Source organism: Myxocyprinus asiaticus, chromosome 40 (assembly GCF_019703515.2).
Source record: "Myxocyprinus asiaticus isolate MX2 ecotype Aquarium Trade chromosome 40, UBuf_Myxa_2, whole genome shotgun sequence".
Classification (NCBI taxonomy): Eukaryota; Metazoa; Chordata; class Actinopteri; order Cypriniformes; family Catostomidae; genus Myxocyprinus; species Myxocyprinus asiaticus.
This window is the reverse complement of record NC_059383.1, coordinates 12,204,577-12,217,190: the sequence shown is the minus strand read 5'-3', so window position 1 is coordinate 12,217,190 and position 12,614 is coordinate 12,204,577. Positions and strand designations below refer to the sequence as shown.

The window sequence follows — 12,614 nt, the reverse complement described above, 5'->3', positions numbered from 1 at the left end:
ACATATATCCAATAGAAGGCAAATACTGCAAGCTCATTTATCACACACTGACTAAATGTTTTTATACAAAAATGGGGGTTGATTTTCTACATTTCAGAACTCAGAGGCCCCACTGGTCCAGTGTACAAATACTTTCACTGAGTAACCCCAGCACAGGCATAGAGGCCAAATCAGCAGCACATGTCTCCATGCTGCAAAGACTGAGCCTCCTCAGGCTCACGGCTCTGATGGACAAGTATTCACTCTTCAGCAAACAAGGCTGGAACTGGTAAGACGGGTAAAGTAAGCAAAGTAGGGGAGGGAAAGAGGAATAGACATAATCTGATAAAAGTAGTTTGAGTAAAAAAAGAAACCAGACATTGGAAGAGAAGAAGAAGGAATGAGAAAGAGCAGAGACCTGCTGTTTAGAGATTCATTCATTATTTATGGGGGAGTGCAACCTTGGCACATCTCTCAGCCGACAAAACAGACAAGGTTTCAAGTGTTGTGAGTTCAAAAAGTATAGTGAACTCTCTCACTATAGGCCGCATGACACAGCACAACCTTGCTCTTTCTCACCACTTTGGAAGAGGCTCTCACACTGCCATTCGATAGCATGGGGGATATAGATTTACAGTGGAGGTTCACTCTTTTGGGGAATGGGCCATTGATGTCCAATTCACAAGTAATTGTTCAGTTTATAAGATACATTCAAGAAAACATTTTTTTTTTTTTCAACTAAGGCTGTCTTATTCTTAATTAAAGATTGACTTTCAAGATTATCACGCAATTATGTGCACTAGAATGTAAGCAATTTTTTATCTATTAGTGGTTGACAGCACTGTCCTTAGTGAAAATTCACCCAAAAATATAAATGTTGTTGTTTACTCACTCTCATTTTGACACCCAAACCGAATTTATTCTCTCTGATAAGGTAATTTATAAGAAATATTTGTCTTTTTCAGTGTGTGTGCACACTGCACACACCCCCCCAGTGTTTTTTATAATCTTGTTTAACCTAAAATAACCTAAACAGAGCTCCCCATGGAACAACTGATAACTTGTTTGACATTATGCATTTTTGTAGTTAACTGGACTAAAAACCAATTCCTTACGGCAAAGAAGAGAGAATAATTGACTTTTTGGGAGGAAAGTAATTGGGCTATTTGTTTCAACAACCATCAAGCTAACTACAAAAGAAATACCCTCTCAAGTCTATTCCCGCATTCACATTGATCCCTTGCTCGAGTATTCAGCACCCTCAGTGTGAGGTGACGCACTTGATTTCAGAGATAAAGTCGTGTCTGCCATTCTCAGAAACTCTGTCCTTTCTTCTTAAATTATATATACACTACCGGTCAAAAATTTTGAAACACTTGACTAAAATGTTTCTCATGAACTTAAAAATCTTTTGATCTGAAGGCGTATGCTTAAATGTTTGAAAATAGTTTTGTAGACAAAAACATAATTGTACCACCATATTCATTTATTTCATTATAAAACTAAAATGTAATTAAAAAAAAAAAGTTTATGAAATTGATGACTTGGATCAAATCAGAATCAGAATCAGCTTTATTGCCAAGTATGTGTTCCTTGTATGTGACAAGGAATTTGTCTTGGTGACAGGAGCTTCCAGTGTACAACAATACAAAAACAATACAAAAACAGCAGCAAGACACAGATAATAATAAAAAATAAAAAATAAAACTAATTATACACATACGTACAGACACACACACACACACATATACATACATACACACATACATATGGGTAGTGCAAATCTAATACAATCTGTTATGTACAGTGCAAATGTTTGTTTTGTTTTTTTTTTCTCAGAGGAATGAAATGACAGAAGAGGATAGATGTGTTGGATAAATATAAGAAAGACTAAACTGTGTATTGCACATAGTTATTGCTCAATGGGGCAATTTAACTGTTCATGAGATGGATAGCCTGAGGGAAAAAACTGTTCCTGTGTGTGACGGTTCTGGTGCTCAGAGCTCTGAAACGTCGGCCAGAAGGCAACAGTTCAAAAAGTTAGTGGGCAGGGTGAATGGGGTCCAGAGTGATTTTTCCAGCCTTTTTCCTCACTCTGGAAGTGTATAGTTCTTGAAGGGGGGGGCAGGGGGCAACCAATAATCCTCTCAGCAGTCCGAACTGTCCTGTGTAGTCTTCTGATGTCTGATTTCGTAGCTGAACCAAACCAGACAGTTATTGAAGTGCAGTGGACAGACTCAATGACTGCTGAGTAAAACTGTATCAGCAGCACTTGTGGCAGGTTGAATTTCCTCAGCTGGCGAAGGAAGTACAACCTCTGCTGGGCCTTTTTCACAATGGAGTCAATGTGGGTCTCCCACTTCAGGCCCTGTGAGATGGTAGTGCCCAGGAACCTGAATGACTCCACAGCTGCCACAGTGCTGTTTAGAATGGTGAGGGGGGTCAGTGTTGGGATGTTTCTCCTAAAGTCCACAATGATCTCCACCATTTTGAGCGTGTTCAGCTTAAGGTTGTTTTGACTGCACCAGACAGCCAGCTGTTCAACCTCCCTTCTGTATGCAGACTCATCGTCATCTCGGATGAGGCCGATGACAGTGGTGTCATCTACAAACTTCAGGAGCTTGACAGAGGGGTCCTTGGTGAAGCAGTCATTGGTGTGGAGGGAGAAGAGTAGTGGGGAGAGCACACATCCCTGGGGGGCACCAGTGCTGATTGTACAGGTGCTAGAAGTGAGTTTCCCCTGTCTCACAAGCTTCTGCCTGTCCTTCAGAAAGCTGGTAATCCACTGACAGATAGACATGGGAACAGAGAGTTGGTGTAATTTATTCTGGAGTATAGCTGGGATGATGGTGTTGAAAGCTGAACTGAAGTCCACAAAAAGGATCCTTGCATATGTCCCTGGTCTGTCCAGATGTTGCAGGATGTGATGCAATCCTACGTTGACTGCATCTTCCACAGACTTGTTTGCTCGATAAGCAAATTGAAGGGGATCTAGAAAGGGTCCAGTGATGTTCTTCAGGTGGGCCAACACCTGTCTCTCAAATGATTTCATGACCACAGATGTCAGGGCGACAGGTCTGTAGTCATTATGTCCATTAAGTTTTTGCTTTCTTTGGGACAGGAATAATGATTGAGCATTTGAAACAGCATGGGACTTCACACTGCTCCAGTGATCTACTGAAGATCTGTGTGAAGATGGGGGCCAGCTGGTTAGCACAGGATCGAAGACATGCTGGTGAGACGCCATCTGGGCCTGAAGCCTTCCTCAACTTTTGTTTCCGAAAGACGCGGCTCACATCATCTTCACAGATCTTAAGTGCAGGTTGAGTAGCATGAGGGGGGAGGAGGAGGGTTGCAGGAGGTGTTGGTGTTTGTGTGAAGTGAAGGTCAGAGTGGGTGTGGGGTGTGAGATTGGGCCTTTCAAATCTGCAGTAGAACACACTGAGGTTGTCAGCCAGTTGTTGGTTCCCTACAGGGTTGGGGGTAGGAGTCCTGTAATTTGTGAGTTGTTTCATGCCACTCCTCACTGATGCAGGGTCGTTAGCTGAAAACTTGTTTTTCAGCTTCTCAGAGTATCTTATTTTAGTCACTCTGATTCCCTGTTCAGTGTGTTCCTGACCTTTGTACAAGACTTTATCCCCACCCCTGTAAGCATCCTCTTTGGCCTGATGAAGCTGCCTGAACTCTGCTGTAAACCATGGTTTGTCGTTGTTGAACTTTAAATAAGTCCTAGTAGGAATGCAGATATCCTCACAGAAACTGATATATGATGTAACAGTATCTGTGAGCTCGTCCAGGTCTGTGGCTGCAGCCTCAAAAACACTCCAATCCGTGCAATCGAAGCAGGCTTGTAGTTCCCGCTCTGCTTCATTGGTCCATCTCTTTACAGTCCTTACTACTGGCTTGGTTGATTTTAATTTCTGCCTGTAGGTTGGAAGAAGATGAACCAGACAGTGATCAGAGAGTCCCAAAGCTGCTCTAGGGACAGAGCGATATGCATCCTTTATTGTTGTGTAACAATGATCCAGTATGTTCCTGTCTCTGGTGGGGCATGTGATGTGCTGTTTGTATTTGGGCAGTAATAAAGAAAATAATAATAAAGAAAAAGCAGCCAATAAGTGCCCAACATAGATGGAAACTCCTTCAATACTGTTTAAAAAGTGTCCCAGGGTGATACCTCAAGAAGCTGGTTGAGAAAATGTCAAGAGTACATGTCTGCAAATTCTAGGCAAAGGGTGACTACTTTGAAGATGCTAAAATATAATTTTTTTTTTTATTTATTCTGGATTTTTTTTAGTCACAACATAATTTCCATAGTTCCATTTATGTTATTCCATAGTTTTGATTACTTTACTATTATTCTAAACTGTGAAAAAAATGATGATAAAGAATGAGTAAGTGTTTCAAAACTTTTGACCGGCAGTGTGTGTGTGTGTGTGTGTGTGTGTGTGTGTGTGTGTATATATATATATATATATATATATAAAAGAGTGGTTATTGAAAATGGTGTAGAACAGGGTACCTCTTGAATAAATCACAGTCACATTCAGTCACTAGGGGAACATAATTAAGCTAATGGAATACGGTAGATGCTAATTTTGTCTTTAATTGAACAACCCAGTTTGATGTTAAGGACCTTTGGGCTAGAAGAGAAATGAAGGGGTAATTGAGGCTAACGCTATCAAGGAGAACTAAACTGTATGAAATTTTGAAAATCCAATTTTTGTCAAATTTGTTGGCTCCTGCAAAACTACATTTAATTGGCTTTGAAGTTTTATCTCCACGTCCCTGAACCTGATTTATATAGAAATAATAAGAAGCAGGCCTTAATTTGCTGTCAGGTTATTTCCTCAACTCCACAGGTTATAGCCATGGCACTACTGTAAGCCTATTGAAAAAAGGACCTTTCAGAATCTAAATATATATGAGCTTCGCTGAATGAATCTGACAATTAGAAATTCATCCAGTGCCTTTCGCCAACAGGCCAATATGAACTCAAAGATTAAAACCACCGCACCCGTTCTAATTGCTTTATTTATTCCTACTGGGTTCCTCAAGCTCAAACACAGAAAATAACAAGAATCTTATTACACAAAACAAATGAAATGTCAGTTCAGCACACTCAAAAATGGATCACTGATGCTGATGTGCATGAGGGCTTCACAACACTGTGGATATGACTGCCACCATTAATGTGATCTGCTAAATATATACACTGCTATTTTGTCTCTCAATTTAGCAGAACACATCATTATCTCTGACAAATGTAGATGAATAAAACAAGCAAGTGAAGATCTAAAAAAAAAAAAAAAAAAATGCAGTATGTGTTTATGCCATTCTAGGACGGTGCCTAAAGTCTACCGAAAAGTTAAATCTTCAGAACACAAGAGCAGACAGGTGTTTGGGGTGCCTTTGCTCCAGGGTGTCCAGCAATCTGGGAAACCTTTGCCACCAAGCATTCTGAGAGCAATGGAGTTCTTAAGGACTGAATGTTTAGATCAGGTACAGCACCATGTCACCAACCAGAAATGGAGGCCTTGTTTCAACAATGACTAAATATACAATTTCCATCAAACTGAATTGAGTAAACTTTGAATAGTATACATATTAATTCAGAATAAATGTTTATTTAATCAAAATTAGTGAGGAGTCGGAACTTTTTTTAAAACATTTTTATTTAACAATACAGTTTAGTAAATGGCAGAACAACTACATTTGCTTTGGCATTAATTGAACTAATTATAGACTTAGAGTTTTGCCTCTAAAATTAATCAATTTTTTTTTTTAAAAGTCAGTAAATGATGGCACTGACAGAATTATCATATTCCGAGGAATATGGTAATAACGGAATATTCCGGGTTCAATACAAGCACAATCAACAGCATTTGTGTGATAATGTTGATTGAATTTATTTAAAATTGTGTTAGTTGGTTTGTATTGTCTCAATGGGAATAAATGTTGTACATTTATGTGAGTAAATGTTGTAAATTGTTTATCACATTGGCTTGAAATTGTGTGGGTTGTTTGTTTGCCCTGATGAGAGTCAAAGTCATACCAGTTTTAGCATCAGAGGACATTTCACATGGAAACCGCAATGAATTGCCAGTGTATTTTACGTTCTGCATAAATGTATTTAGAGTCATTTTATTCCCATGAGACCACGTTTACTAATCCATATCTGCACTCTGATTCTTGACATTTTTGGGGTTATAGCCTTCTGAGAAATTTCTATGCATGTGATATGATAATTATGGTATAATGACTGCAGTGTATCAAGTCCATAACCATTTATACCTCTTGCCAATCTTGGTCAAACCACACAGGTTGGGCTCTTCCGAAAGTCTGGGGTCAAATCCCGCATTCAAAATTTAAGAGATATGGTGGAGGCCGACCCTGAAAGCGTATCCTTTGAAAATCAGTCAGCCTTTGATGTGGCTGACATGGTGAAGCAGTATTTCAGAGACCTGCCTGAACCCATCTTCTCCAGCAAACTGTGTGAAAGCTTCCTGCACATCTACCAATGTAAGCCAAGCTCCAGTCAATACAAAGATGAAACATGTGTCAATCATCTACTGCAATTACACCAAGACTTTAGAAACGACTCTAATGGAGAATCTGTATATTTAAGCATTAATCACTCATTCCTTGTTGAGTTTGATTGTTTAGTGACCAACTGAAACATCTGTTTCCAAGTCTTTAATCTGCATTCAATGTCTTCCATTTCCCCACAGACTTCCCCAAAGATCAACAGTTTGCAGGGGTTCAAGCAGCCATCTACCTCCTGCCTGATGAGAACAGGGAGGCCCTTCAGAGCCTCTTCCTCTTCCTGCAAGAGGTGGTCGCCTGTGTGGAGGAGAACCAGATGACCCCAACCAACATCGCTGTGTGCCTGGCGCCCTCACTTTTCCACCTTAATTCTTTCAAAAGAGACAGGACCAGCATGAGGTGGGTTGAAGCCGTAAAAACTATAATCCACTGCATTGTAATGGTCCCGTAAAATATGATAATGTTAATATAATATTGTGCTGGCATTCATACCTGTGAGCTCTATGTCCACCAGCTAGAACAGAAATTTTATTATAACCAGCTCCAGATTTTCTGCACCAATAAGGCTAGTCATCTTTCACAATAAAGATTACATCAATACTAGTTGGAAAAGCCAAAAGCTCTTTTCCCGTTTTGTACCGCATGATTGTTGGGTCAGTTTTGTGTGAGAGTGGCTTATGTAACGGCACACATCTGGCTTGAATTTCATACAGATAAGGGGGATATTGTATCTGTAATGCAGTTCAGCTGTTTAATGAAACTCTGGCGGCACGACTGAGAGAAAAATTGCGAGGAAGTTAAGAGCTGTAAAACAGAAATATTCTGTAGGAAATTGGGATTAATATTTCAAAATATGGTCCCTTCAGACTTCATTTTTGAGAATATAAAGACCTTTTTTGAATGTGTGGCATAAGTGGTCCCACTTTATATAAGGTTTCTTTAACTACCATATACTTACATAAAAAAGTAAGCATTTGATACGATGGACTAATGCTGCCCTTATCTGAGGAATTATCAGAATGATTTTACTTCCCACTTCTGAAGTCATAATTACGAGTACATCACGTTCAAGTGCTTTGTTGTTGGAGAGAATAGGAAACATGGAGGAAGCCAGGTTTATTCTTGCATATATTTCTGAGGAAACTCTTTGACACCATAATATATTTAAGTCAGCTTTCTCACCATAATGAAAAAAATAAATAAATAATACAATTTGATCATTCTCAGTCTTAATTAAGACTTGAGGGGCCGTTTATGTGTTAATTCAGTGTAGGAGACTAGTATTTACAATTACTTTAGCACATGAAGGTAACATTATTGTGTAATGTAATTCTGCAAAACCCTTACAAGAATCAAATTTTCTGCTACCAAGGCTGGGGTATGGGTAGGGTAAGAGGTAAGTTTAGGTTAAGGGGTAGTAGGGTTAGGGTTATGGTCAACAGTGTTATTGCAGGTTAAAATTCAGGTACTTTAAAAGTATGTACAGTGTAACAACATGTCTATACAAAATAAGTACATCGTATTAAATACTTATTATTTTATATAAAAAATAAAAGTTCATATAAAATGGGTACCTATAAGTTAATGGAGTGTCTATTTACACTAAGTGCAAATAGCCCATCTTGTTGGCAAAGGCTATTTACACTAACTCCACCCACCTTTGCTGAGACCAAGCTGAAGACAGCCATGACAAATTTCTTAGGGGTAAACTGCTGGTCAACTGAAAGCGGGCATATTTGAATTTTTCACGATGGGGCAGAGAAGCTGAACAGGTTAACGTGTTAGTGGGTTAAGAGAATGGAGAACGGTGTGATTGTTTGCACTGCAATAGTCTTGTATAAACATACACGTTTATGACAAAGTGCGACCCCACCTGTCGATGTAGTACCTCAGACTGTTAATTCGGTGTGCGGATGCATAGTAATGCTGGCGATCTGGGTTCGAATCCTGCCCTGTCATACTTTTTCTCATGTTTCCACTCTTAATATTTCCTATAATACAACTTATGTTAATAAATATAAGTGATTCCCCACAGTGATTTGGTCACAGTGAAGGTCGGGGTGTTGAGAGAAGGATTTGATATGGATAAAATTAACCATGGTTTCAAATGCCCATGGTACAGTACTAAAATGTAGTAACCATGTATTTGGTGGAAACTAGTTTTGATGCAATGAACCATGGTGTTACAACAGAAGTATGTTGTTAATATAGTAATCATGTTTAATTTTGTGGTTACTGTGATTTTACTACAAAATACTATGGTGATCCTATAGTTACTTTAGTAAAACTATGGTTCATTTTCATAAGGTATGGTGAGGTTTAGGGGTAAGGGTTGGTGTAGGGTGTCTGACAGACTCTTAATAAACACACAAAAGAAAATGCTGCAGTTATCCACCATACTGGATGTTAGTATTTAAACAAGGGTGTAATAGTATCTGCCACTATTTGTACTAGTTTGCAAATAGCGTCTAACTCTATTTGCACTTAGTGCAAAGAAAATGCTTTTTGTTGCTTTTTACACTTAGTGCAACTAGCCTCTTCCATAAGTTAACCATCTTCTGCTACCTGTTATCTAATATATTTGGGTTCTATAGATGGTATTCAGTCATTTGTCGAAGGGAATTCAAGTGGTATCAGCTTAAGACAGAAACCGAGACTGAGACATCACAGGTCTGACTGGGTAAATGCATCCACGTGGCTGACTCGAAGGCAATTGAAGAAACTCCCCCTATTTCTGAAAGCCAGCTGCCACAGAGCCAGCAAATTCTCTTTGCCCTCCTGCTGAGCTCTGGATGGCATGCTGTACATTGGTACAGTGCAGATCTATTTCCACGCTTATTTTCAGCGTGCTGCTATAAGAAGAAACACTAGAAAACAAGCAATTTGTGTGTGTGTGTTGCGAAATGAAGTGCAGGCTCTGTGTCAGAATCTTTAGCATTCCATCCTTCAATTCAAATTTCCTCAAAAAAAAAAAAAAAAAAATCTTTGACAGAGAACTCCAGTTTCTTAAATCAATGCCCCTCTCTCTAGGGGTTTCCGGTAAAGTCTACAGGAGGTAGTGTTACTAATTTGGATCTCTGCAAAGCTGTTGTAGTCAGCTCTGTGAGGAAAAGCAGTACAAATTTGTGCTACATTCTGATTTTGGACACAGGTCTAGACAACGGAAATACAGTTTGGGAAGACCAGACCAGAGGGATCTGAGCGAGAACCTGGCTGCAACACAGGGACTGGCACATATGGTTACCGAATGCTCTCGCCTTTTCCAGGTACAATGCACCCTGTTCAGTGAATTACTTAGTATTAATGACTATTAGCATTCCATCTGCACGCAATCTGAACATCCTTGCTCAGAGCTCCAATGCACGATACTTTTTCAGCCCTAATGTTGTAATGCAAAGGCAAGATTGCCAAAATTTGATTTATTAAGTTGTCAAGCCACTTGGCATGCTATCTGCAATGTAAGAAAATGTGTGCAATTTTACATCTTTACACGTACATGACTATTTGTATCTGTCATCAATACAGATACCGAAATACTGGGAAAGCTTTACCCATGGAGCAAGCAGCTTTACTGAAGATTCACTGCAAAATTATGCAGGTCCAAGTTCTATTTCTCACTTTCGAGACAATGAACTTACAGACTGTGCCAGACTGGCCCTGCTCACACAAAAACTTCTGAGGGAGGCCAGGGAGAAGTCTAAAGGCTGGACATCCTGTTCAAGCTCTGATCATGTGAACATGGCAGTTAAAAAGGTTTATACTTTTCCAAATTGCATCATAAGATTAAAGGTTCAGAGATCGAAAGCACTTTCAGGCAGATTCCTACCTCTAGAGACAACAAAGTTCATATATATTGTATGTGTTATGATACAGAATTTTAACAAGGATCACATTTTGCCAAAGTCAAAATCAGCTGTCTGCAAACACCTAGTTTGGTTCAACATGTGATCACATAGGAAATCAAGTTAATTTCTAATTTTTAGCCACTATTTGGGCCCATTGTGCCAAATTCTGAATAAGCGCCACCATGCGGTAAATGTTCATGCCCTGAAAATCAGCTACGCTGTGCCTTGATGTCACTTCCCTATTGATCTTTAGATAGTGAGATACTACAGAACTAACAGAAAGCTGGTTTTGTCTCAGTACTGTTAGGAGTATATTAATGTAATTAAGTACTACTCAAATGTTTTATTAATATAATGTTAGCTCATCTCTTAAGTTTGCTAAAATGCACTCATGTGAAAACTGTAGTTTCAGCTTCAGCCACTGAGGGAGCAGTTCAGAAATTCAGAAAGCATAGATTGATTTTAACAGACAAAACATTTGAGCTCCTGTCACAGATTGTCCCGGAAGATCAATCTTTTTAGTTTGCACTTGTGAGCCATCCCACCTGGTCTTACAGGATCACATTACTATACCTACTTTTTTTTTTGCTAAATGTTTTTACGTGGCTCGTTGACTTTGATTTGAATGAATTTGATTCCCTTTCACACAAATCATGAGTAAAACGACAGATTTGTTTAGTTCATAAACATATTTCATCAGGTACTTTACACAACGCTATCATATGACATCTAAACACTTTTACTGTAGTGCATGATTTCAAGGGGAGTGTTTCAGATTTTGTGACCGCATCAAACATTATGTCAGTGTACTGTATAAATTATACAGCACAAAAAGTATAAGAACAAAAAGAAAGTGCGGAAAAAAAAAATCGACCCACCCGTTTTGCCAATTATCATTGCATTTATTCTAAGCGCAAACACGAAATTTAGAGCAGAACTCTTTGTTATTTTAGTGCAGTAACTGTTTTAAAAGAGCTTTACATTTGCTTCTCATCAGTGTCATTTTACGTTGATTATCAGAATTTTCCTGAAATTTTGTGCATGTACGGATGTGCTCCTTAAAATGTTATTTCCTTTTAAAGCTGCACGCAACCGGCAAAGTTTAAAAATCTTGTTTTAGCGCACCGGTTGATTGACAGGTAGAAATTTCATCTTAAAACTCCTGTTTCACCAGACTCGCGTATGGGGAGTCAAAAGAAATCTATCATATATCTACTATCATGTAGACCATTATGGATGCTACATCCTTAAATGGAGCACTACTATTTATGAAATTAATTAATGTATGATGGATAAATAAACCATGACAGAAATTTTACAACTCAGTTTGTCAGAGTGATGGATAAGTATATTTTTGCATAACCTCTGGGTGCGAGTCCTGCAGATCATGTGAGTCGACACATGAGCCGAAGTGTCAGAAGCACAACAACATTATGTGGTTTCTTAAGAAATTGCGTTTTTCTTCTCATATTTGCATTAATGACACTATCGGTTAGGTTTAGATTGAAGGTTTAGGGTAACAAGGTCGGTTTTGCTGATTTAAAACTTGTTAGAGCATTCACATTAAAAACCGTTTCATGAGATCTGGCTGGACCCATCTGTGCCATTTGCAATCCATCTTTGTAAACTCCTAAAGAACCAAAATATAAGACCCCTCTAAATCACACTAATATAATTGTTGAAGGTGGAGGACGGTAACCCATTGCGGCTGTGGAGAGGAACGACAGAAGTAGATGCTCCGCAACAGGAAGTTTTCCACCGTGTGTTAAGAGAACACAATCAGTGGCAAAGAGACCTCATGCACAGTGAGGTGGTGGAGACTCTGGACAAGAATGGAGAAGTGTATCATTATATACTGCAGGCTGCAGGGGCCAGGGCACCACTACAGCATGTTCTGCTAAGGTAATGGGCCACTTGAAGAATAACTTATCCTCTATATGTCATCATCCCAACTGATTAAAATTCAATAACTGATGGAAGTTACAAAATGGGCAATAACTGCATAATCAAGTTCAAAGTTGCATCAAGTGTTCAGAAATTCGAGGCTTATGCCCCAAGACTTAGATGCTTGTAGTCCTCTTGATATCATGACACAGCACCAATGCACTTTGAGACCATGAAATAAGATGATGCTAACAGAATGAACTGAGAGCCTAATCTTTTATGCTCCATATTCAAAGGTGATTTGCCTTTGCAAAATTCCTCATATCAACATCTTGGACAACTTTATTGATGACGTCTAAA

General features: G+C 39.0%; 1 protein-coding gene across 2 annotated transcripts in view; it reads left to right on the top strand.

The window, feature by feature from the left end:
- The window catches only part of LOC127431043 (rho GTPase-activating protein 7-like), a 93,470-nt gene that overhangs the window by 78,607 nt on the left and 2,249 nt on the right, over nucleotides 1-12,614 (top strand). For both annotated transcript variants that reach the window (XM_051681259.1, XM_051681260.1), the window contains exons 6-12: nucleotides 98-268; nucleotides 5,322-5,481; nucleotides 6,303-6,501; nucleotides 6,711-6,924; nucleotides 9,677-9,791; nucleotides 10,051-10,278; nucleotides 12,055-12,272. In XM_051681259.1, coding sequence (XP_051537219.1) covers nucleotides 98-268; nucleotides 5,322-5,481; nucleotides 6,303-6,501; nucleotides 6,711-6,924; nucleotides 9,677-9,791; nucleotides 10,051-10,278; nucleotides 12,055-12,272 — 1,305 coding nt within the window. The remainder of the gene's footprint in view (nucleotides 1-97; nucleotides 269-5,321; nucleotides 5,482-6,302; nucleotides 6,502-6,710; nucleotides 6,925-9,676; nucleotides 9,792-10,050; nucleotides 10,279-12,054; nucleotides 12,273-12,614) is intronic.